A 24670-nucleotide genomic window follows, 5' to 3' on the forward strand; every position below is an offset into this window, starting at 1 on the left:
CCAGCAGGTAGGCCTGACCCCCGAGACCAGGCGATGGTTTCCCGTTGGGTGACTATCTGTCAATTCTTGTTCGATGACTAGCCGATTGCAGGGAAGAACTCTGTACCTTTTGAACATGGACAGGATCGAAGACAACCAGAACGCCAGTGCCTTGTCATGCTGGCTCTGTTCCTGGATGTTTCTTACTTGCCTTTCCAGGGCAGGGCCATGGAGAGAAAAGGCTTTAGACATCAAGCAATACATTTTGTTACTTTGGGAGTCCAATTTATAGTCTCTGCGGGTGCTAGATTTAAAGGGTTCAATAGAAATTACACAGCACTGAGCATATTTACCTACACTCTCTATTAACTGGAACGGCTCTTTAGTGCATGAGAGCACCTTGGCCGCGCCCAGCGAATCCTCGCCCTTCCCTCCCCTCCGCCCAACAACTTGAGAGCTAGTAAGCAATAGAGTCAGGGTTCAAACCCAGCCAGTCTAGTTCCACATGCTGTACTCCTAACTACTGCACTAAAAAATAAGTCCTTTCTCATGACAGTATGGTATGTGCAGCTTATCCTTGTGTGTATGTGTGTGTTTGTGTGTGTGTGTATGTGAATGAATGTGAAAAAAGGCGTTAGATTCGGGGCTCACAAAGCTGCCGAAGGGAATGTTTCACAGCATGTGTTAGAGCATGTTTGAACATTTGTCACCGTGTGGGATGGAGGGGGGAAGATATATTTAATAAGTCACGGCTATTGTCATTTAAACACACAGTCCCGTTTGCGCCATCGGGACGCCTGCATCCTTGGGCACCCACTCTTCCTAGCATCTCCTTCCTGGTCCCTATTTTGTATTTCCTTCCTTCTTCCTTTGGAAATTCCAATGGGTTCAAGGAAAAGAGTGTCACAAAGCCAAACACAGGCTTAATTACACTGATCTCCTCTTCTTAACACTAGCTATTTGCTCATACTGACTGAAAAATGAATTCATTCAGACATCCATGCAGAAAATATAGGTTGTTCACTCCTAACTGCGATTACACTTAGTTATGATACCATACTTGCCCCTAAAGGACTCAAAAACTGCTTGAGAAAATACAAAGTAGATAAAGTGGGTCATGGGGCTACTGTCTTTACACCTGCTATTGATGGATTTAATCCCCCTCGGTTCTTGGTTCTCGGTTCCTGGTTGCACAACCAGTGCAAGAGGAGAACTAGCCTTAGGATAAACTCAGTGGAGAAATGGAACCGGAAGACTCCCCTTTGTTGCCAATATCCTGAGGAAGTGCTTATTAGAGCTTGGGCTCCTGCCTCCCTTTCACTAAGGGATTTTTGAGGTTTTAACAAAAATCTCTCCTTGAGCTCCTGACTAGAGTGCAAATGGTCAAAGTCAGGTTTTTGAACCTGAAAAAAATTACCCCTACCTGACACCATCCCAAAGTGAGGGTGTAAAAGGTCAAGCGAGGGTGGAGGGGGTGAGTCCCAGGGAAAGGTTGTCATGAGGAGACATGGCGTCTCACGTGGCTGAGGGAGGAGCAAGGGTGCCGACTTGCAAGGCGGTAAACATCAAGATTGATTGGAAGTCCTTAAGGGTCTTCCCTTCAAGAGAGGTCCCTTCATCAAGAGCTTGCAAATGTATCTGGATGGAAGGTAGACTGTTGAACCTGATGATCCTGGGTGCCACCCCCTTTGGCCATCTACTTTTGAAGAGAACAGTGCTTTCCCCTTGTTTGGGAGGGGGGCGTAACCTTGTTTCTCTAGTCGCAGCTAACAATACCACGTTGGTGTTTTACTTACAGCCTGGAGATTACACGATGCATAACTAAATGCTGGAATCCTGCTTAATCCTCTGCTGAACATGAAAGCGTTTTTCTTTGACCTCTTCTCAAGGTAACTTCGATTTTCTAGATGTATTCATTGGAGTCAAAGTCTACTGTTCTGCCTAGTTTTGTCCTTGAAGTATGAAATAGTGGTGGCAAAACATAAGGGGACACGGAATAGGATGAATAGGTAGAAATTGGTATTGCATATTATGAAAGGAAAATTGCTATTATGAGAAATGCTGCTGGGCACGGAGGTTTTAATATGATTCAAAGTCTCTGGGATGCTACAAAAATTGGATTGTTTTTCAGGATAGAATAGGAAATTAGTCAGACATGGAACAAATGAATGTGTCAGGGTCTTCCTTCTTTACAAAAATCAGTCAAACAAAAAACTCTTTATTACTCCATTGCCCCAGTCCACGGACTACTCTGCTGTTTTGCTCTGCTTTGCAGCAAAGCTCAAGAAGATCTGTCTTGAATGTCTGTCTTCAAGGCTCCTCCTCCCTTCCCCCTTAAATCCACTTCAGTAGACTTTTGCTCTCACCTCTGTACCAAAAACAGCTCTTAGCATCACAACAAAGACCTTCACTGCTATTTGGAATGTCTTCACCTTAACTGAGCCATCAGTAGGCGCTGACACCGTGGGTCACTTCTACCTTATTCAAACACGTTCTCACAGAGCTTCCTGATTGTCCTCCTACCTGCCGATTGTTCCTTTCCCCCTTGGCATCCAGATTACAGTAGGTGTAATCTAAATGTTGGGGATCTCTGGGGGCAGTTCTTAGTCCTTGTGGTTTGTATACACCCCTAGATCCACACTGCTCCTGTCTACTCGTTGTGTGTCCAGAGACGCTGCCATTATCAATGATCAACCCCCCCCCCCCCCAACCATCTTGGCTTCCAGTTGGTTTTAGCCATCGGAAGGAGGATGTAGAGATGGCAAGATGGGAGGAAAGGAAGGCTGGAGTATTTCCTTCCTGGGCCCCTCCCTGCTAGGCCAATATTCGGAAGAGGCTCTGTATTACGGGAGGCTACAGTGCCAGCCAGGGGCCCCCTTAGAGCTCTAGCTGCAGCCATGGTTTTTTCTCTCTCTCTCTCTCTCTGGATTCTGTTCTTCTTGCCTTTCACTTAGGAAATGCCGAGGATTTTAGGAGCTCTGTGCCAAGAACGGGGGACAAAGGCCAAATGTGTATGTCTTACTATTAATCACAGTATCACCTTACCGTGTCTACAAGTGAGCTGGTTTTCAAGATCCAGTTTTGTTTGTTGTGTGTCCTTGGTTTCTAGAGCTGGAACATGGCCTATGTCACCCTGACCGTCCATCTCAGCTCATCTGGACGTCATCCTGAGGCGCCGTGAAATCTCACCTCAGTCTTGAGGGCCCCCGCACCGCAAAGGCCACGAAGGAGCCTTATGGCTCTTCCACATACACCACTGACTGACTGTGGCTTTCAACAAGGACTTGGACCAACAGGTGCGGCCTGTTTTGGTGATATGGAAATGGCAGGGAAAGAGTCTCTTTATTACTGTTGAATTCCTGATCATGAGACTGACTGCCCGATAATTGACCTCGTTTCAGAAAGAACATTACAGACACTTGAGCAGAATTGCTGTGAGGACAAGGTAGAATCCAAGTGTGGCTAGTTGGCACGAAGGAACATTCTGGAGCAGTGAAAAGGAGTTCATGGCTCTCTACTTACATGTAGCTCTTGGCATTCTGAAGCTCTCCTGGGGCATCTCATTTATCTAATGAATGATAATAAAGCAATAGCTATCTGCGATGGCACTGTTCTGGACTCTTTATCTGTAATTAGCTCATAAGCCTGCGAGGCAGCTTATGAATATCTCCCTATTCCAGAGGAGGTGACTAAGACACAGAGAGGACACTACTTACCTAAGGTCACACGTTGGGGCCTGAGGCATTAATAAGCCCCTGCTCACCGTTCCTTCCAGTTCACACACTGAGTAACAGGCACACAGGGATTCCCAGATTAACTTTATTTCTGGCAAAACTGGACCTGAGGCTAAAAGTAGATTTTCCGAGTCCTTTCTCTGTGAACTGAGATTACCCTGCGTGGATGTAGGTCTTCAGCCTTCCCCCTGGTGGCAGAGCCTGCCTTACGTGTGCGGGCAGGAAAGAGAAGAGTTTATGCTGCTTGTGGGCAAGCCAGCTCTGAAAGAGCCGAGCATACCTGCTCATTCCCTTTGCTTAATCTCACCTAGGAGTCATCCCTCCTTCCACGGGGAGGTCTGGAAACTTCTGAGCAATGTCATGGGGCCCCATGTCATGGAGCCTTTGGAAACTTTGGGTATACACATGTGAGAGAAAAGAGTGGAAAAGCCCATAATGTATTCTTATGGAAATCGTTTCTACCTCAGAGGCTCTCTGAGTGAGTTTCCTGGATCAGTGGAACCATTGTTCCATCCCTTCAAGAACCATTGTTCTAGACGAACTACTGCTTCTTGGTGTTTTCTCTAGGTTCACCAGGGAAACTTTTCCTCCCAGGAAGTTCTGGAAGCGGTCAGAACAGTGGGTGTAACTAAATTATAATGAGGGGCCCAACTAGGTTGTGACTTCCTCCTTTGTTCTTTTTTATCTAATATTGATTGATCTGTTGGAGACCCCGAGTTTTAGTTCTGAGATTTCCCCACCTAGGGACTTCGTGTGTTAGTTCTAAAAATAAGATAGAAACACAGCTCTCTCAGCAATTCTGAGCTCTCCTTGAGATAGGACTCATTACTCTTTTGGGGGGAAGTTCTGGGTCAATCTTCATAAAATGCTTAGAACAGTATCTGGCATCCATTAGCTACTGTTATATTAGTGTTTATTAAAATAAATAAATAATAAATAAATAATGAGTTGCCAAGGGCCGTGATGTTGAGTCTAAGGCTATTTACCTGATCTTCCCCAGAGCATATTATGAGCTTCTTGCTTAACCACATAAGGAGCTCAATAGGAGTTGTGCTATAAGGGATAACAGACTTCTTTCTGTCCTGCTGACTAGGGGAAGAAAGGCAGTAGGCTTTTTTTATTTGGGGCATAGGTCAAACATGGGCTCCCTCTCATACATTGGCATTTTCTGGTCCTCGCTTAAATGAATAAAATTAAGATGAAAGTAATTTGTTACTGAAAATAATCATTATAAGTTTACATATGATAGTTATTATATAATGTAATTATGTAGACTCCTATAATATATGTCTATAACATGAGTGTTATCTTAATTATTTAAAATTAAGATTTAACATAAATTAAAATTAAGATTGCATGTAATATATAAGTTTTTAAGAGAAATTATCCATAGTTAAAATAAATCACCAAAAATTAAACTGGATAAAATAGCAAAGCAGTTCTGCTGTGGGTAACAATCACCAAGGATCAAGCTGTGCCTTTATATGAAATAAAATAAATAAAAGCCAACATAAATTCTGTGCAGACCGAGATGTTCATTACAGGGGCAGAATTTTCTGGAGTGAGGGGCCCCAGGCAAGGCCTCTCAGTGTGAGGCTTCTCTGGTGCTGGAAGTTCCTACCTCAAGCTAGAGGGGATGGATAGTATACCTCCGGGAACACTGCCCATCCCCCAGCCATTTCTTAGGTAAAGGCACAGGATAGCTGCCAGTGTTTTTATACTAGAAGTTTCTGGGGGAGTAGAGGCTTTCTTTTATAATCCATCTCTTTTCATATAGTGGACACATAGTACATGGTTGTTAACCAGAGTTCCATTTTCACAGGGAATTAGGGGAACGCTTACTTTGGATGGTACCTTGCAGATGCTCACAACTTACTATGTATCTGAGGACTCCAGAGGCCCCTAGCCCCTCTCTCCGTGTCCTTCGGGCCTGTCTTCCCCTGCAGTCTGCCCAGGCGCAGTGACCGCCAACCTGACATTTGGAATTCTGCCTCCTTTCATGTGGAGGCTGCTGGCGCTTGTCGTGCTGTGGGCGAATAAGAACTGTCAGAATTATAAAAAGGCATTCACTTTGGATCATAGAAGATGCATTTCAGCTTTGGGAAAGGGAGAAAGCAGATCTTTATGTAAATTGAAAGTTTCAAGAGTTTTCCAAGTTTATTGGTTCTTCACTTTGACTTTATCCTACCAATTCCAGTGGGTGCTGCCTGGCAGGGTTTTCATCTGACAGCCATGTTCGGGCCCCCACGGGGGTTTTCTGAGGCAGTGTTCCAGGTGCCTGCAAGCCTCTTAGCACTTCGTGTCTTAAGAGATAGGCCTGCTTCCCTCATGTTGGCTCCTTGGCTCTGGGAAGCCTATAAAAGTGGGAATATGGGCACATCATTGGAGAAACGATTTCCCAAGTGTGTTCTGTAGGAATGTGATTCTGCTGCAAGATGCTAGTTGGTAATAAAAGCAAGTAAGCAGGAAAGAGAGGAAGGGGCTAGGAGAGGGAGGAGAGAGAGAGGAGGGGAGGGAGAGGGTGGGAGGGAGGGAGGAAGACAGAAAGTAAGAAAAAGGGAAAATTTCCATAGGAATTTGTTGTTTACTGTGGAACTTCCCAAGATCCTTGTTATGCTAATACCGTGTTACCAGGGTCCCTCCCCGACCCCAGGACACAGGTGTATCCCAAATGCATTTAAACACAGATTCCTTTTTTGAGAGCATCTTGTGGCAAGAAGGACCTGTGGATACACTTTGGGAACTGTTCTCCGTCCTTTAACAGAAACCAAAAGGTAGAGGGATTGTCTGTATATTTATTGTTGTTTTAATGTTTCTCCTTTCTGACAATGCTTAGAAAAAAAAATTGGAAAGAAACATGCTAACATATTAACAGTGTTGCCTCTTCCTAGTGGAACTGTGTATATATATTTTAGCACCCCCACCCCCGGACCCTGTAACATTTTTTGTACTTCGTAAAAATCTAAATTAACATACATGATTCAACCACAAAATGATTAAATAAAAATGAGGCCTTTATGACCCTGGCTAAACTCTCCAAATATTGCAAGTTGTTAGTGAGTGACTTACCACTCTTTGCTCAGCTGTGCTTTCCATGAATTCCTTTGCAGTGACGCCTTCCGGTGGCACAGATGAGCTGGTAACCGCTAGAACCTCAGGATCCTTCTTAACGCTGTCATCCAAAAGCAGCTGTTATTATGGCCCATGAGAAAAGAACCTATTTGCCAAGCCTTTGTTGCTTGCACGTTGGTGTGTCTGTCCCCTGCCCCAGGCTCTCTGGGAGCAGCCCCAGGCCCTCATTGGCACAGGGCGAGTGCTGAGTGAGCTATGTTCTTCTCTGCATTTCCCACACTAGATCAGTAGTCCTTGCTCCTAGTTAGTCCCTTGTAATTGTTGGCTGGACTAAAAGTAAAGGATTTAGTGAAAGGGAAATGTATAGTCTGAGGGAGAAATCTTACATTGATTTTCTCATGAGGCTTTCTCTCCTTTTGAAAATCGCCAGGAATACTAGTAAGCATCCTACTGGGAGCTCTCACATTTTGCATTTTAGAGCATTGGGAGAGTAAGTCAAGAGCATGGGTATTTATGGATGTGCTTGCTAAAGCTGGGGTGGGGGTGGGAGGTGGTAGATAGAAAATGTGGCCCCCAGTGGACCCCCCCCTCCACACACACATTGCAGGGACCTTTATCCTGAAACACCACTGAAATACAGAAATGGTGACAGGTGAAAACCAGACTTTCTATATCGAGTTTTGGATGGAGGAGTACAAGGGCAGGTGTTCTAGTGGTGATGGGAAGGGAGATCAGTCTGGAAAGGCTTCATGCATCAGGTGTGACTTCAGCAGGAATAAAGGGATTTCAACATAATCTAAGCGTTTAGCTAATGTGACCTTTTCCTGATTTCTTATGATTTGGGCAACAGGAGACTATCACCCAAGACCTTATCCGGTTCTAACATGATGTTTAGTTGTTTGCAGGTGACAGACATGAGAAAAAGTAGGTGTGTGTCATGCACGCAGTATACACGCTCAGACCTTGTTTCTTCAATTCTAAAATTTACATTTTCATATTTCAACTTCTTTGAAATTGTGCTGTATCTTCCAGTCAACAGCATGTCAGTTTAATTGGCAGCATGTTTTTCTTTCATACAGAAAATAATGGTGCGTGTCATAAAATATGGTGTCCTGGGTCAGATGAAATATGGTAATGAATATTCATGTGCCTATTTCCATATGTATAAACGGACATGCTTGCGCATATGTATCTCTGTACTCACATCAGTGTTTGAGCTTGTGTGAGAGATGCAGTTTGCTGTCCTCTTCGGTAATTTGGGAAGGATGAGCTGCTCTAGTAGGCATAAGGCTTAGCCCTTTATTATGTGTCTAACCCGGGTTTGGATGTGTCTGGTCTTCAGTTTTATTAGGAAAACTAGACGAATAATAATTCTATGCCAAGTGATGTCTAGAACACATGTTGAATTAGTTATGGTTGAGGGGTCTGTTTAGATCCATGTCTTAACCAACCCATTTTTAAGTCCCAGAAGATTAGGGATTTGTATCTTGTGTTGACACAGGGCGTGCTAAGTTCAACTCCATAAGCCTAAGGGAAGGAGACAGCTATAATGGGACTTTGTTTCATTTAAATAATTCACGAGGACACTGCTCATCAGTCCGTCCCACTTCCTTCCTCTGGCTTACTTTCCAGGTACATGCAATCCCTGGAGAAATGACAAATATAAGAATAAGGGACCTGGAAGGTTGTTCAGTGTCAGCGAACAGCGCCACAGCCTCCCTCGGCTCGGGTAGGCGTGAGTCACACACATTCCTCTTTCTTCTCTTGTGGTGCCTGTTCCAGCGAAAGTGGGAGTCTCCCGGTCCACTCAGCAACATCACAGCACTACCACAGGCCTTTGAAACAATGAAATCAATCCCCCCCAAAGTACACTTGACCCTCGAACAAACAACACGTGGGTTAGGGGCATCGACTGACCCCCACCTTCCCCCGAGCAGTCAAAAATCCGTGTGTAACTTTGGACTCTCCAAAAACGTCACTACCAATAGCCTACTGTTGACCGGAAGCCCTACCCATAACTGAAACAGTCGATTAACACATATTTGCTATGTTGTATGTATTATAGACTGTATTCTTACAATCAAGTAAGCTAGAGAAAAGAAAATGTTAAGAAAATCATAAGGAAGAGAAAATCCATTTGTAATATTTTTTGAAGAAAATCCCCTTATAAGGGGACCCACACAGTTCAAACCTGTGTTGTTCAAGGGGCAGCTGTGAGTTATGTGAACATTGTTTAACTGAAAACTTTTAGTAGCGAGGCCCCTGCCTCTTTTACAAGCCCTTTCTCTGCCTCTTCTCTCTAAGCTTCAGCCACACTCTTCCTCCTTCAGGAACCCCGAACCCCATGCTTCTTGTCATCTAAGGACCTTTGCTCAGGTTCATCTTCCTTCTAGAAACTCACCTCACCCCCTCCCTTTTCACCTTGCCCACTTCTCCTTTCCTGTCAGGTCTCAGCTTAACCATCGGCCCTCAAAGAAGCCTTCCCTGTCTCTCCAGACAAGGTCAGGCCCCCTGTTCTAGGCTTTCTTAGCATCTGTAATATGTTAGCGCTCGTTATAACTGCGATGAAAAAACTAATTGAATAATCATTTTCTTATTGTTTGGCTCCCCTGCCAGAGTAAAAATGCTCCAGAGGGAGGGTTACATATGCATGTTTTCTGCGTTCCCAACACCTGGGACAGGAACTTTATATAGAGTAGACAATAAATACACTTTGAATGAACGGCCAAATAAGGAGAGCTCTGATTAGCTGAAAGTACTTTTCCCTTAAGAGGTGAACTACTTTTTTTTTAAAGAGGTGAACTACTTTTGAGGTCATCCTAAAGCCGCTCTAACTTTGAGCACCACCAGCTTTGGTAGTTTGTAATAGACGCTGTTGTTTTGAAGGCACGGAAAATGGACTACAGAAAGAGGGAAGGTCTTCTTAGACTCAGAACTCTAAAAGGTTCTATAATAAGAAAAACTCATTGTTATTCTGCAAAAACTGTATGTTATTTTATTGTGGTCCCACCCAAGGCTTACGTCAGTTAGCTTCTTCATTTTTTGCTCTCTTGGCTCTTGTAAAGTATGTGGCGAGGTCATCGATTTGGAAGGGAAATTGGGAGGAGAGAGAGAGTGGTGTGTTTTCCAGACAAACACCAGCCTATCAGATGTCTTTATTGGATTAGATTCACAGGCATGAACAAATAGCCTGGAAGTTGGCTGAGCATACACTGATCATGCCTCATTTCCTCTTCTTTGTAATGAAAGGCCGGACCTATCACATGGTGGTGCTCAGGAGGGATATTTGTTAGATGAATGAATTACTGAATTCTCAAGCAATAGGGCAGTGGGTGTTTTGTCCCCTGGCCAGCAACTACCACATTGCATCTCTTATCTTGGCTGGGTGTTGGAATGCTTCACAAAAGTCGGGCCCCCTAGTTGTATTAAAACTGGTAAGATCACAAGGAGAGAGATGAGGGAGAGAGATTGATTCTTGGGAGAAAGAGAATGATTGGACCAGAGCCACAGCAGGGGTGTGATCTAAAATCCAGGCATGGGGCGAGGTTTAGTCTTCTTGATGTGTCCTGGGCCACGGACACATTACAATATGTTGCCCTCAATCTTTTCTTGTTGATAGTTTGATAGATGAGCCACTAATGGATTCTCTTCCCTCAAATTTTTCTCTCCTTAATCTTTGCCAGAATAAACAATTTCCCCCACCCCTAATTTCCTTTCTACGATTTCCATCAAGATGCATCTCACACACAAGCCTACTCAGCGGGTCCAGCTGAGCTCAGCCTCCCCCGGGCTTCAGAGGTTGGCCACCTGGGCTTTTCCCAGGGTGAGGCGGGGCTGTACCCTTCATGTGGCCCCAGTCCTGGGAAGTGGCACCATCTTTCATGTAGATGTCCAAGCCAGGAACTGAAGTCCATCTCAGTCCCAAATTGCATCCTCCCTTCATACCTCCTCAGCCACCAGGTTCTCCTCTTTTCCTCCTAAACATTTTTCATCCTCCCCATCTCTACAGCCTGTGCCTAGCCAGTCATTCAGCCTCTTTCGTATGGACCATGCCTCCAGTTTTATCCCAGTTCTCATCCTGTCCTGTGAACCTCTTCTTGCCATGTGGCCAGAAAGGCACATCTAAGCTGCCCACGGGCTACAACCTTTCTTTCCTTCGAAGTCGTGAAGTGGCCAGACCCAGGCAAAGCCCACGCTCCTTAGCATGGGATGTCCATTTTGTGCCGGTTAGCTCAGCTTATTTATTAGTAGCATGCCTTCTCATTCTCAGAAGTGCTCCAGGTTGGATGGTAGATTACATAGTCACCCAAAACATAAAGCCGTTAATGATCTGCCTTCCACCTACTTCTCCAGCTCTGCCTATGGCTCCTCACTGCCTGGGCTTCCTCCTCAGTCTGCAGCAGGATGACTACAGGTCAGGGAATCACAGGCAGATATGGCAGTGTCTAAAAGATGAGTTCAACCATTTTCTCTCTGTTGATTTCTTGGGAATGGGAAGACCTGTCCCAGAGCCCTCGGTTGACTTCTCCTCAAGTCTGATTGTCAACAACAGAGGCACATGCCCTTTCCTGAATGAGTTCCTGGCAGGCAGAATAGAATTACCATGACTGATTTTATTTGATCATTTGGGGTAGAATAGGTGTTAGAGAATGGACAACCATTTATTTTATTTTATTTTATTTTTTAAAGATTTATTTATTTATTTTAGAGAGGGGTGGGGAGGAGCAGAGGGAAGGAGAAACTTAAGCAGACTCCATGCTGAATGTGGGACTCGATCCCATGACTCTGAGATCACGACCTGAGCCCAAACCAAGAGTTGGATGCTCAACAGACTGCACCACCCAGGCGCGCCTACAATGTCAATTTTAATTGAATTCATCTTTGGTCTGGCCTGTGCTGGAGCCCCTTGCCCAGTGTTTGGTGTTAGCAACTTTTGTTGTTGTTGAACTTTCGGATGGAAGTAAGCAAGGTGGTGTGATGTGGGGAGAGCAGGGGCTTTGGAGGCACACAGAAATAGGCTTGACCCCAGCTCTGTATTTATTGCCTAAGTAGAATCCAGCTGGACTTCTGAATTCAGATTTCTCATCTGTGAAATGAAGCAAAGATTACCTCCCAACACATGTAACCTATATAAAGTGGTTGAAACAGTCACAAACATTACCTCACCTTCTTACCATTTTTGTCATTTTACCTTGAGAAAATTTTTGAATGAGGCTGTTGTCACGTGTGTGTGTCTGTGTGTGTGTTTGTGCACGCGCGTGCATGGGGGAACACTTAAAAGGAAAATATTCTCTATGAAAAGTGTCGTTCCTCCTATTGCCATCTGGAATTTGTAAGATCTTTGCTGATTATTTGACCTACATGAGAAAAAAACCCCTCTCCTAATCTAGTTTTTATTCCAAGACAGTGTTTCTAAGGTGTGATTAGTGAATTATCATAGTCTCTGAAGATGATTTATGCACAAAAATGTCATGGTCATATCATTTAGGGGAATTCAGCATGACATAATTTCTACCCAGACATTCAGCATAAACTTAGCCTATTAAAGGTTTAGAGAGGTCCTCAGGAGAGAGATTTGTTTTCATTGTTTAACCCACGTTTCCCTAAACTTATTTTTTTATTAAATTCAATTTAGTTAACATATAGTGTATTATTAGTTTCAGGGGTAGAATTTATGATTCTTCAGTTGCATAGGACACCCAGTGCTCATTCCATCAAGTGCCCTCCTTAATGCCCATCACCCAGTTACCCCATCCCCCCCCCCAGCAACCCTCAGTTTGTTTCCTATGATTAAGAGTCTCTTATGGTTTGCCTCCCTCTCTGTTTTCATCTTATTTTATTTTTCCTTCCCTTCCCCTATATTCACCTGTTTTGTTTCTTAAATTCCACATATGAGTGAAATCATATAGTATTTGTCTTCCTCTGACTGACTTATTTCACTTAGCATAATACCCTCTAGTTCCATCCACATCATTGCAAATGGCAATATTTCATTCTTTTTGATGGCTGAGTAATATTTCATTATACACACACACACACATATGTATATGTATGTATGTATATACACCACATCTTCTTTATCCATTCATCTGTTGATGGACATCTGGGCTCTTTCCATAGTTTGGCTATTGCGGACATTGCTGCTATAAACATTGGGGTGCACATTCCTCCTCAGATCTCTACATTTGTATCTTTAGTAGTGCAATTGCTGGGTCATAGGGTAATTCTATTTTCGACTTTTTGAGGAACCTCCATACTGTTTTCCAGACTGGCTGCACCAGCTTGCATTCCCACCAACAGTGTAGGGGGGTTCCCCTTTCTCGACATCCTCACCAACATCTGTCATTTCCTGACTTGTTAATTTTAGCCATTCTGACTGGTGTGAGGTGGTATCTCATTGTGGTTTTGATTCGTATTTCCCTGATGTCAAGTGATGAGGAGCATTTTTTTTTTCATGTGTCTGTTGGCAATCTGTATGTCCCCAAGCTTAGTTGAACCCAGAGTCCTTTTTTTCTCTAGCACTTTGCAGCATCTGTGGGAATACCCTCTGGGAAATAACAGTCATCTAATAACCCCTGACTCTCAAGTTTACATGCTCGAACCTACCATCTCCCCCACTAGGGAAGGTCATTGGTTTACAGAGTGAACAGACTTTCAACTCTAGATCAAAGTCTTGGTGGGAAATTCACTGAAAACAAGTATTTTCATTTTCTGTTTGTTTCAAAAAAATCATTTCATACCTCTGGACTGAGCTTGAACTGGTTCATCTCCAAAGCCTTTACCAACCCCAATACACTATGGAAAAACTCCAAGATGACCAGTATAAACAAGATGGTTATTTGTATGTTACCAAACACAGGCTTGTTTATTTTCTTTTTCGTGATAATTAGGATTAAACAGTAAAGTAGGGTGAGCCATAGTACTCTTCAACCTAGGGATTCTGATCACTCTGAGTCAGATTTCAGAAGGCATGTTCTCCTGAGTGTAAATTATTTAGGACCTCTGCAGGGCTGGCTCTGAGGCGAAAGTATAGTAGATATGGATGGACAATTATTGCTTGTTTTCTATACTGAAGGAATGTCTGTTGGGAATCAATTGTTACAATAGAAGAAAAGGTTACTTATCTTAGAGTTGCTCAGATAATTATGAAAGAGTCTTGATTTTAGAATTGAGGTCCCTGTTGTGTTTTTAATGCAGGGGCTTGCCTCTTCTTGGGTCCTGAAACCAGTAGCTAGCCTCTGCCCAAGGACAGGGGCAACGGGGGCAGCAAAGCTCAGATCTGTCAGCTTTTCCACTTACGAGGGTCCCAGTTGGTTTGGAAAGGGACAGAGGTGGGACCATGAGATTGCATGTCTTACTTGCCAGTAATTCCTAGAGGAGCCCTAGTTTGCTGGTCTCTTTCCATCCATAGCTTTTCACTCTCTTCCTATACATGTTAAATGCCTTCCTTTTTAACCCAAATTTTGTGAATCTCCTTTTCTTCAAGACCCAAGTTATAGCTATTGCTTTCATTTCCAGATGGACCTGGATGATGGCACTGCTGAAAAATTTTCCCAAATTTGCTAGCATGTGAAAGACACATTGGGGCGACGATTCACATCTCCCATCCGACACTGAGGGTGAAGTTTCCTGAAACAGCATCAGCTCCCATGTGCATGCCGAGCTCTGCGATGCTGTTGGTGGCAGCATGGGTAGTGAACCAGCACTGGAGACCACGGGGCCCCGGGTCAGGAGGGTGTTGTATGTGCGTGTTTGTGTGAGTGCGACCCCCTAAAAAAGGAAGGGAAATTCTTCAGGAAAAATACCATTCAAATAGGAATTCTTATACATATTCTACAAAACTCCACCTAATCTTTGATGCGATAACATTGAAATAACTGTTGGAATCACTCATTATTTTCTGCTCATACTAGCCTAGTTGCTAGAGCTTAAGCTGAGAGACAAACAGGGACCTGCTTCCTACTTCCTGGGGCTCTGTCCAGGTCAGACTTCAGCAAGAGTGTGCACAAATTTCCCCGTAGTGAATTGCAAAATTTAATATCTTTATATATAGCTTGCATACATTTTCTATCACACACTTCTGGAATAATATTTTATTAGAAATAATTTTGAGTCGAGAAGCTCCATGCTAGCATTGGGTTTGATTCTAAGCAGTGTGTAAGTACGTTTGGAGTCTTTATATGTGTATTTGTGTGTTTTCCTTTTAGTGGGAAGGTTTCTTCCTTGCCCAGCTTCATGGTACAACTTGAGTGGAATTAAACCAGAGCGATTCAAAGTAACTGAACTAATGACATTAAATTTCATCCGCAGTTTCTTTCTTTCTTTCTTTCTTTTTTTTTTAAAGATTTTATTTATTTATTTGACAGAGACACAGCGAGAGAGGGAACACAAGCAGGGGGAGCGGGAGAGAGAGAAGCAGGCTTCCCGTGGAGCAAGCACCCCCCCCACCCCCCCAGTGCAGTCGGGCTCTGCGCAAGCCTGAGGCCTGGCCTCCCTGTCTCCCTCCTTCTGCCCTCGGTGTCCAAACGCCTGCGCAGGGCTGGGCTCGGGCTGGGGTCACACGTCTCTGGCTTCCCTTTAGTTTCGCGGTAGTTATTGCTACACAGGCGGTCGTTGGCCATGTAGGGCTGTTGACTTCTGCTTGGTTGGGACGGAGGCTCCTCGGTCCCGGGGCTCTTGGTGTGGGGGCCAAGCCCTCCAGGTTCCCCTCCCTCTGCCTTGCCTTCACCCTCAGAGGGGCTGTTGTTCCGGAGTTACTGGTAGCACTTTACCCGATCAGTTGTTCCGGAGTTACTGGTAGCACTTTACCCGATCCCTGAGGGTTGTCAGAACCTTTGAGGTCCTTCTCAGCAGCCTCCACAACCTTGGGACCCTGGGTGAGAGGCTGAGCCACCGACCACCTCAGCGTTTCCAGACGCCTCTGCCTCCGCCTGAAGCGTGGATTCCCGCTCGCTGGATGGGTTCAGGTAACAAGGTGAAAGCCCCCTTTTCCTAATGGAGAAGACATTCTCCTTAATACATCTTTGTTCCTCATTCACATTCCCGTATGGAGAGAGTCATTTTGCTTATCACGAGCCTCAGTTTTCTTCTCTGTAAAATGGAGACAACTCTCTTACTGATTTCCTACCCTTGGGAGGCTTTTGCCAGGGTTTAATGCAGTGGTATACAGGTCGGGGTCTTTTCACCCCCTCACCTGGCCAGTGTCTTTTGGGGAGCACACTTATCCCCAGTTGGGACCAGGGTGGGAATGAATGACGTAAAGCTGACTGGCAGTGTTCCGTCCTGGAGCTCAGAATGCCTTGCGAAGACAAGGGCTTGGAGCTGTCCTTCAGAACGTGATGAGTTAGGGCAGCCAAGGCCCCCCGCAGTGGCTTCCCACTTGATTGTGTTGAGCTGTGTGAATAAGAGTACCGTGTCTGTTGTATCAAAGAAGGAAAATGTATTGGACTCAATGATGAGAATATAAAATCTGTGTGGTTGGAAGATTTGTAAGCGCACAATTTTGTGGCAACGCAGGACCTGTCATTTACGTTAGAGTGTATGCAATATTGGAGTAGGAAACGGAGACGGGTCTGGGCCTGTCTGATGCAGGAGGACACGAGCACAGTTACTCCGAGCACCGAGCCGGATGTTTATTTCTCGAGTTCACAAGACTGGGGTGTGCGTGGAGTGGGGGGTTTGATGGCGTGTGTGGAGCAGGCGTCCTCGCTGAGGCCACGCTCCGCTGCCTTGCTGATGGTTGCGCCCTCCAGTGGCTGGCCCAGAGCAAAGGCCCACAGAGAAGTGGGATAAATCATTTTGGAAACTCACCCTTGGAGTGGGGTTGTAACGGAGACAGACGGGCTTTAAGGAGCAGACAAGGAGGAAGGACATATAGTAAAGATATAATAAAGGGCTGGGGCAGTTTGCAGGGGCTTCTCTACACTGGGGGACCCTGTCCCCTGCTAGCCCGGCGGTCACGGGCCAGTGCGAATAAAAATAAGTGTCCACGAATCAGTTTTGTCTCCCGGCCTGCCTTCATCGGTTGCTTTGCTTCTTGGGGGGAAATGTTAGAGGAAATAATGTAAATTGTTTATTATTCTTTTATTAGGATCCAAAAAGTGTGATATGAGCAGGTGGAAAGCAGGAATGAGGAAACTAAGTGGAGCCGCCTGGGGAGAAAGGAAGGAAGGGAAGGAGGGAGGGAGGGAGGAAGGAAGGACGGACTTCAGTGGGTGAGCAGGTTTTATTTATGGAACCCATGAGTATACCTATTTCCAACTGCGTTCCTATTCCGTTGTAAGTGAACTGAGACAGAACAGCTATGTCCTTGTGCCAGCAGGTGGCACCATAAGAACCTCCTATAGAAAAAGGGGTTGGCCAACGTTAAGCAGGACCCTTCATATTTTTCCTTTCAGGAAAAGTCTAGTCGTCAGAGTAGATTCCTAGTTTTGCTGACATCAGCAGCATGTGCGCACCTCTTAAAGTGTTTTCAGAAGATTCATCTCTCCCCTCATTTTTCATATACTTGTATTGCTCATTCAGTGAAAGATTCTATCCCCGTAAAAGGAAAAAAAGAAAAACCTGAGAGTTTAAAATAAAATTGACTAATATTATATATATAATGACATATGTGTGTGTATACATATATGTATATATATATGTAATATATCTTAATTACTGCAGTTACTTTAGGCACACATCTCTTTACCGAGTACGAAAGATGTTCTTGTGAGGTTATGCTAGGTGGTTAGAGACGAAGGAAGCCCGCCCTGTTCTCATACTCCTGTCCTCCTCTGGGCTGGAAGGACTCCTTGTGCCCGAATATCTCCCCAATACTAAGCAACCTCTCAGACTCAGGGGGAACCCTGTGCTGGAGGTAGTGGGCATTTCTGACCTTCACAAACAGCTCTAGGAAGGTAGGTGTTATGGACTCGTGTTTCAAATTTCCTGCACATTCCCTGGGATTCAGGGGACTTTGTCTGCCAGCATTGGGGTCTGGCTTTAGGTTGGCATCCTGTGATCTGGCCTCATCAGTGTGTGCTTTTCCCCTCCCACCAGCTGGGCTGGAACCAGGGCCTTGGTCTAGGGTGTTGATAGAGACATCTTGATCTTGACACAGAATAGAGATGCCCTTGTTGGAGTCTTTGCCCTTTGGGGGTCTTAGACAATCTTTCTCTCGGGCTTGTGGCTTCTCTGCTGTGAAGTGGGAAGCTTTGTAATTTTGAGAGAGTGACTGTTCCTTGCTTTTCACGGAGTCCCTTAGGCCAGCGTGATCGAAAGGAGGCATCTGGGACTTGATTTTATATATTCCTTGGGTTGAGTTGGTGGCCAGTGCTCTGGGGAAGGAGGTAAAAAGAAGAAAGATGTCTGAAAGCCAACAAAAAGACCCATATTTTGAATTTCCCGGTTGTTAGACCTGTTCCCCTTCCGTGTGGTAGCCGCTGAGGTAATGAAGTGGCTGAGAAGGGGGCTGTTCCAATATGGGGAAGTGTTTCATTGCTTAGGGAGGAAAGGCAGCATTTTCTCAGGGAGAGGATGATTTAGGGAAGTCAGTTGGGAAGAGGGATTCAATGGTGTCTCCATGAGTTTAGTAAGCATTTTTTTACCTAACTTTATTTGCCTGCGGAACTCGGTGCTTCTGTCCTCCTGGTGGTGAGGGCTCAAGGACATCTTCTGGTCTCTTCTGAATTCCACTCCCCAAATAAGAGGAGAGCTTTTTCTTGATAATATCTGCTTTGAGTTAATGAATAAGTGTTACGGGTTGAATTCTGTCTTCCCCAAATGTCATATGTTGAAGTCTTAACCCCACAGCACCTCAGAATGTGACCCTATTGGGATAGGACCTTTACAGAGATAGGCAAGTTAGGAGGAGGTCATTAGGGGGAGCCCTAATCCATGACTGGTGTCCTTATAAAAAGGGGAAATTTGGACACAAAGACACAGAGGGGAGACAGTGTGAAGGGATGTAGGGGAAAGACAGCCATCGACACTCTGAGAAAGGCCTGAAGGAAGTCCTTCCCTCACAGCCTCTGGAGGAATCAACCGTCCACACACCCTGATCTTGGACTTGTAGCCTCCAGAACTGTGAGGCAATAAATTAGCCACCCAGTTAGTGGTTCTCTCTTACGGAAGCCCTAAAAACTAATCTAGTAAGAGAAGAAGGGAAGGGATGCTGGACTGGCAATGGGTTCTCTGGGCAGAGAACCAACATATGAACACCTCCAGACCACATACACAGCAGGCTGATCTGGCATGCTGGATGAAGACAGAAGAACTTACAGCAGTTCCCCAGGGTTGACCTAGAACATGTTAACAAGGATTTAGAAACACTGAGATCAGAGGTTTAAACTGGCTGGAGGCCCATGGAGGTTTTGTTTGAATGTTTTGTTTGGCAAGCATGGGGTTTTCAAGACAAAATACCTGGGTGTGAGCAATACCCAGAGATGGTGCCCTATTGTTTCCTTCACCTCAATTATGTGCCCTCCTACTTGCCTCAACCATGAGTTGTAACTGCTGGCTATGATGAAGTGGGTTTTTCACTCTTTGAATAAATGTTTCAGCATCTTGTAGTCATGGCTACTGTGGAGGACCCAGTTAGTTTTCAAGACACCTCATGAATTGGTCACTTGGGTTTGAAAGTCTTGCACTGGTTTGGGAGTGAGTTCCCTGGATCTGCACTGGGGTGAGCAGGCACCAGGCAGAGGGAATATGACCAGATAGGGACTAGAAATCACATTCAACTCCTAATACTGTTTCATCACTTCTTTGCGAGGTAGTCAAGACAAGAGAAGGTCTTTTGTGAGCCATTCTTCCTCTGTTATTTCCTTGAGTGTGTGCCTGCGTGTGTGTGTGTGTGTGTGTGTGTCTTATCCATGTAAGACCTTCATCTATTTCCTATAAACCAAGAGATTTTAAGCTACTTCTCCCAGCCAGGCCATTCTTTTGCAGCTTAGACCTGTTGAGTCAGCAGGCTCGGAAATGAACATAACTTTCCTCTGAAACTGGATCTTTCTCCCGTGTTCCCTTGTGGAGGCGTGGTACCTGTTTACATCCAACTCTCCAACTCAGCAAGGACGTTTGGATGCCTCCTTTGCGCCAGGCAATATACTCTTGACTCTGGTTTTATTTCCCCCTGAACATATCATTAATCACAAAGCTCTGACAATTCTACTTTCTAAATATCTCAGAATACTCATTTTTCTTTACTTGGCCAATTCCCTAGTTTAGGTCTGAACTTTAGGAATTCTCTTCAACATTGCAGCCAGAGTGAACATGTAATCTCCCTACTCCCAGACCCTATAGGGTGAAATCCAAACTCTTTTGCAAGACCTATGAAACTCTTCATGATCAGAGACACCAACCCCACCACTTTGCCTCCACACTCTGCCTCACCTTCTCCTCGCCCCTTACCCTCCTCAATACTGGACTGTTTGAAGCAAGTCATGCTCATGGGCGCATCTTTGTACATACTGTTCCTTCTGCCAGGAGTGGCCTCATTCCATGTGTCCCTATGACAAACCACACTTCCCCCCCCCCACCCCCGCCCTGCCATTCTCCTCTAAGATTCTGCATACACACTGCCTCTCTTGGGAGATCTTAACTGAGGCCCTTTGATAGACAGGAATCTTCTTATGTTCCTGCCCTCCTTTGGAAACAACTCTAATTTAGCAATTAGCATTTTCTATTATAATTTTTCACAAGCACAGCTACCCTCCAATTTAAACATGAGCATCTAGAGGACACAGACCATGTTTTTTCATATTTACGTTCCTGCATCTATTGGAGTAGCTATAATGTCCCACAATAATCTGTCTTAGTATTACCTCAGTTAAAAATGTGGGTTTTTGAGCCTAATTCCTAACCTGCTGATCCAAATCTCTACAGATGAGGATTGAGAATATGCATTTTAGACAGTCCACCAACTGGCATGTAGCCGAATCTCAGTAACAATTTCAGTAAATGAATCATGGGAAAATATTGCCTAGTACAGTGCCTGATAAATACCGAGACATAATACATATCATTTCTTCCCCTTTTCCTTAAAATTTTCCCCCTTTCCCTTAATTTTACTGTTAAGAATCCAAGGCTCAGAAAGAATATGACTTTCTAAGGGACATAGAGACAGAGGCCCCTGAATCAGTTTTCTGCCTCTTGGTCCAGACTCTTCCCATACCACCTGTCACCGAGGCAAATGCTCTACTCAGCCAGAATAGCCACCTACCTCGGCCTGGCCTTTTGCATGCCTTCCCCGCACCACTCCGTGAAAGTAGGTATAATGTCTTACATGTCTTTTTGAGAATAGAAGTGGCATTCAACCAGATGGCTTTTAAGGTTCTTTTCCAGTCTGTGAGCTCTCATTCTAGTTTGTTTTTAACATTTATTACAGACAGGGAAATGGAAAGCAGAGAAGTTCAGCTACTTGCTCAGAGTCCCCTTTTAGGCCCAAAGCTGCAGGTTAGAAATAATTCCCAGGCCAGCTGTATGGACATTACTTTTTGTTCTTGTGTCCATATATTAGCCGTGTAGACCTAAACAAGTTGACATCAAATACTGACACCTGGCTTTCCTCTGGAACATGCCCCAGCATTTTCAGAGCTTCTGAGTTCTGGCACCTGCCTTCAGTGAGAAGGGGCTGTAGTTTTGCAGAGCTGGGGTGGATCCTTTCTATGCTGAGTTTTGAAGTAATATCAAAATCAAATTATTTTTATCATGGATGTCGTTTCTGCAAACCGTACAACTGTCCAGTTTCAACCAAGCAGTAGGAAAGTTTTAGTCCTATAATCATCTTTTCTTGGTGGATCCATCAATCAATTAAGTGATAAGAGTAAACACTTATGTAACACTTATTTTGTGTTTAGGTACTGTCCCAAGTGCTTGCTGAATCCTCGACTAATTTCACAAGGTGGGGAACATCATTTCCCTGTTACACTGGAGGAAAGTGAAGCACAGACAGGTCCAGTAAGCCCCCCAAGGCCTCACAGCTGGTAAACGAGAGTCAGGATTTCAACCCTGACAGTCTGGGTCCAGAGTCTGTGTTCTTAGCCGCCATGTTTTAATGGGATCTTTGAGTAGGGGGGTTTTCTTTCCCAATTTTTATTGAACGGTGTAGACAGCTCTGGAGGGTCTGAGATTCTGGACACCACTGTGTAGTCCCTTGGCTCTGTGATGATCAGTAGTTACAAACTAGAAACTAGTTTTTGAGGCGAGTTCCATTATTCGTGTTATAGCTACTTAACTACTTGCTTATCTCTGTTAATTGGACAGTTTTCTAAAATGATGTACACATTTGGAAAGGGTTATTTGGAGACAGGAGGTTTTATGGAAGAGCATTGTTATAAAGAACATGAGCACATGACTTACAGGTAAAGAGGCCTCTTTGGGAAAACAACAGAAATATTGGCCCTTTGACGTACGGAGTCAAAGAAAACACAGTGCCGATATACCACAATTACTTGTTTGAAATTTTCTAATCTGAGCGTAATCTGCAGGCTCTAGTGTGAACACACATTAAAGTACAAGGAGGGTGGCTGAGAAGTTCATTTTGAAGTCAGTCACACTGGTGAGCGTTGAAAATGGCCAAATGCTCCTTGCTCAGCACCATCAGAGGGCAGGTATCAGGACGAGGCTATTGCTCTGTGGTCGCTAATCCTGGGGATCTTTTCTTTTCTTTTTTTTACTTCCCTTTCTTAAGGTGACTTGCATATTAAGCAGTTGCTCAATCAATGGCTGTTGACCAGGCATAGAGATGAAACCAAATCAACCCAGATATAGTGAAAGGAAAGCAGAATGAAAAATAAAATAAGAAGAAAACAAAGGACTTAAGCAAGAGAGAGCTCATTTGAAACACGGAAGTGACTGGAAGCCTGAGAAGTATCAGCTCAAAAAGGCTTGAAGATGAGCTGCTGCAGGGAGCTATGTACCCCAGGGAGGGTGGGAGGAGGGCAGGCAGCCTAAAATCCAGGTCAGTTAAGTTCTTGTTTCCTTGGTATCTAGGTCTCTGAAAGAGCCCTTGTCCTGAGGTAGGGGTGTCTCTCTGGCCTCCGCCAGGCGATGGCTTATCACCCTGCCCTGCCTCTCCCCCGTCCTGGAGGCCTCACCTTGTTGCAACCTCTGCAGTTCTTTCTGGAGCTGTCTCTGCTCCCAGGTCAGCAGCTTCATATGGTACAGGCAGATGTGCTCCAGTCCCTGCAGTCTTTGGCTGAGTCTGGCTTCGGCCCACCTGGCGTTCTTCCTCTCCAAATCAAAGTGCTTATATACAGGACCCGTGACCATGTACCTCTCCATCCTCTTCATGGTCTAGAGACAATAATACAAGATTCTGTCAGGCACCACGACTGACCTGATAGAGCAAGACAGGGAGACCCTGACCCCTGGCTTTTAATCAGGTTTCAATATTTGAATCCTGTGTGTTTCTGAAACGACAGCTGCCCCCTCACACCATTGGGAAATTTTGCCCTATGCTAATGAATTCCTAGAGTGACACAGGAGATGGGGTGGTGGTGGTGGTGGAAATTGTTCCTCTGAGGCTCAGTGTCCTTGCCAATAACATAGTGATAGATGATAGGCTCCCCACACAGCCCCAATCAGATTGCCATAAAGGTCAAGCATACAAACAATTTTTGGGAAAAAAGTAGAAATACTTTACTTATATAAAGCATTATTTACCCAATAAGAGAGTCTCTTCCACTATTCTTCAAAAGCTTCCAAAAAGCCTGGTGAAGGGTCTGGAGAGGATGTGAGACTTAGGGCAGAGCTATTCTCTGGGACCCCTTTTGGTTCACTCACTCACACATGAGTGGGTCCACACAGCCTGTAGCCTGCCGGGTGCCAGGTGCTATGCTAAGTGCTGAGGGTGGTGGTGACTGAGTCATAGTTCCCACTCCCAAGGGGCTTTCAGATTTGTGACTATAGAGTCTAATAATAACACACCAGATCTGGAGAGTAGGACTCTATGGTCACAAAACAGTAAAGGCATTCCAAACAGTAGTCTCGGCAGCAGTGGTGAGACTACTTGGGTTGGACGTCCTCACTCATCTTCTCAGAGCTCTGGTCCTCTCTACCCTTCTTGTACCCTGATGACCAAGCCCATGCTGGCTTCCTCCTCCTGAAACTCTATCACACGTATAGGCAGGACACACCTTCCTCTTCTTTGAGTTCTTCACCATACTTATTTCAGAGCTAAGATCACAATACATGCCCAGGATGTAAATGGATTGCTCTTGATGGAACTTTGGTGATAATAATGCAGGAAAAAGCTTAGTGTTGAAAGGGAGGATAAGGTCAGGACCTAGAAAAGACATTTTAAGACAGCTTGCTTTATAGTCTAAAGTGTACACTGAATTTTAACCAAAGGACAGGTGGGTAGCTCTTACCTACAAACCCAGAATTCTCAGCATGAGAATGCTGCTGTTATCTTTTGCTATGTCAGGCTGAGTCTGGATTAGTGAGCTTGTTTTTCTTCAGGAAATTTCGGAGTTTGGTGTTGGGGAGCGGGGAGGGAGAGGCTGTGGGGGAGAGTGTTGAATATACTTGAAAGCTCTCTCTCATGCCACCTCCCCTGGGCAGGAATGCTAACTCCCTGGACATGGGCACCAATCCCAGAGCTCTAAATAGCTCTGTGATTTAAGGAAGACTGCCAGCTTCCAGTCATCTCCTAGTGGGGCCCACAGTGCTCCTTCGGGGCTGTGTCCATGGGAGCCAAGAATGAATGCAAGGAGTGTTTTACTGTGTTCTCAGTCTCTCTCCTTCCTCACCCCACCCCCTTCTCTTTTTCCACCTCATTTGCCATACCCACCACTCCCCCTACACACCATGCTCATTCCGACTTCTTGGAAATCAGGTCAGGGCCCTAAAGAAGGCACCTGTTTCTTGGTTTCTGGTTTTTGGATTTTTTGGGGGGTCAG

General features: G+C 44.9%; 1 protein-coding gene across 1 annotated transcript; it reads right to left on the minus strand.

The window, feature by feature from the left end:
• Positions 1 to 17514: 17514 nt before the first annotated feature.
• Positions 17515 to 23051, minus strand: CCDC190 (coiled-coil domain containing 190). The gene is made up of 3 exons (XM_045876364.2): positions 22865 to 23051; positions 18374 to 18497; positions 17515 to 18103 (listed from the first exon to the last, which is right to left on the minus strand). Exons 1-3 carry the CDS (start codon positions 23049 to 23051, stop codon positions 17515 to 17517), a joined length of 900 nt encoding a protein of 299 aa, XP_045732320.1.
• Positions 23052 to 24670: the final 1619 nt, after the last annotated feature.

Source organism: Mirounga angustirostris, unplaced genomic scaffold (assembly GCF_029215605.1).
Source record: "Mirounga angustirostris isolate CCGP_5_RB_7025 unplaced genomic scaffold, mMirAng1.0.hap1 SCAF_6, whole genome shotgun sequence".
NCBI classification, from domain to species: domain Eukaryota; kingdom Metazoa; phylum Chordata; class Mammalia; order Carnivora; family Phocidae; genus Mirounga; species Mirounga angustirostris.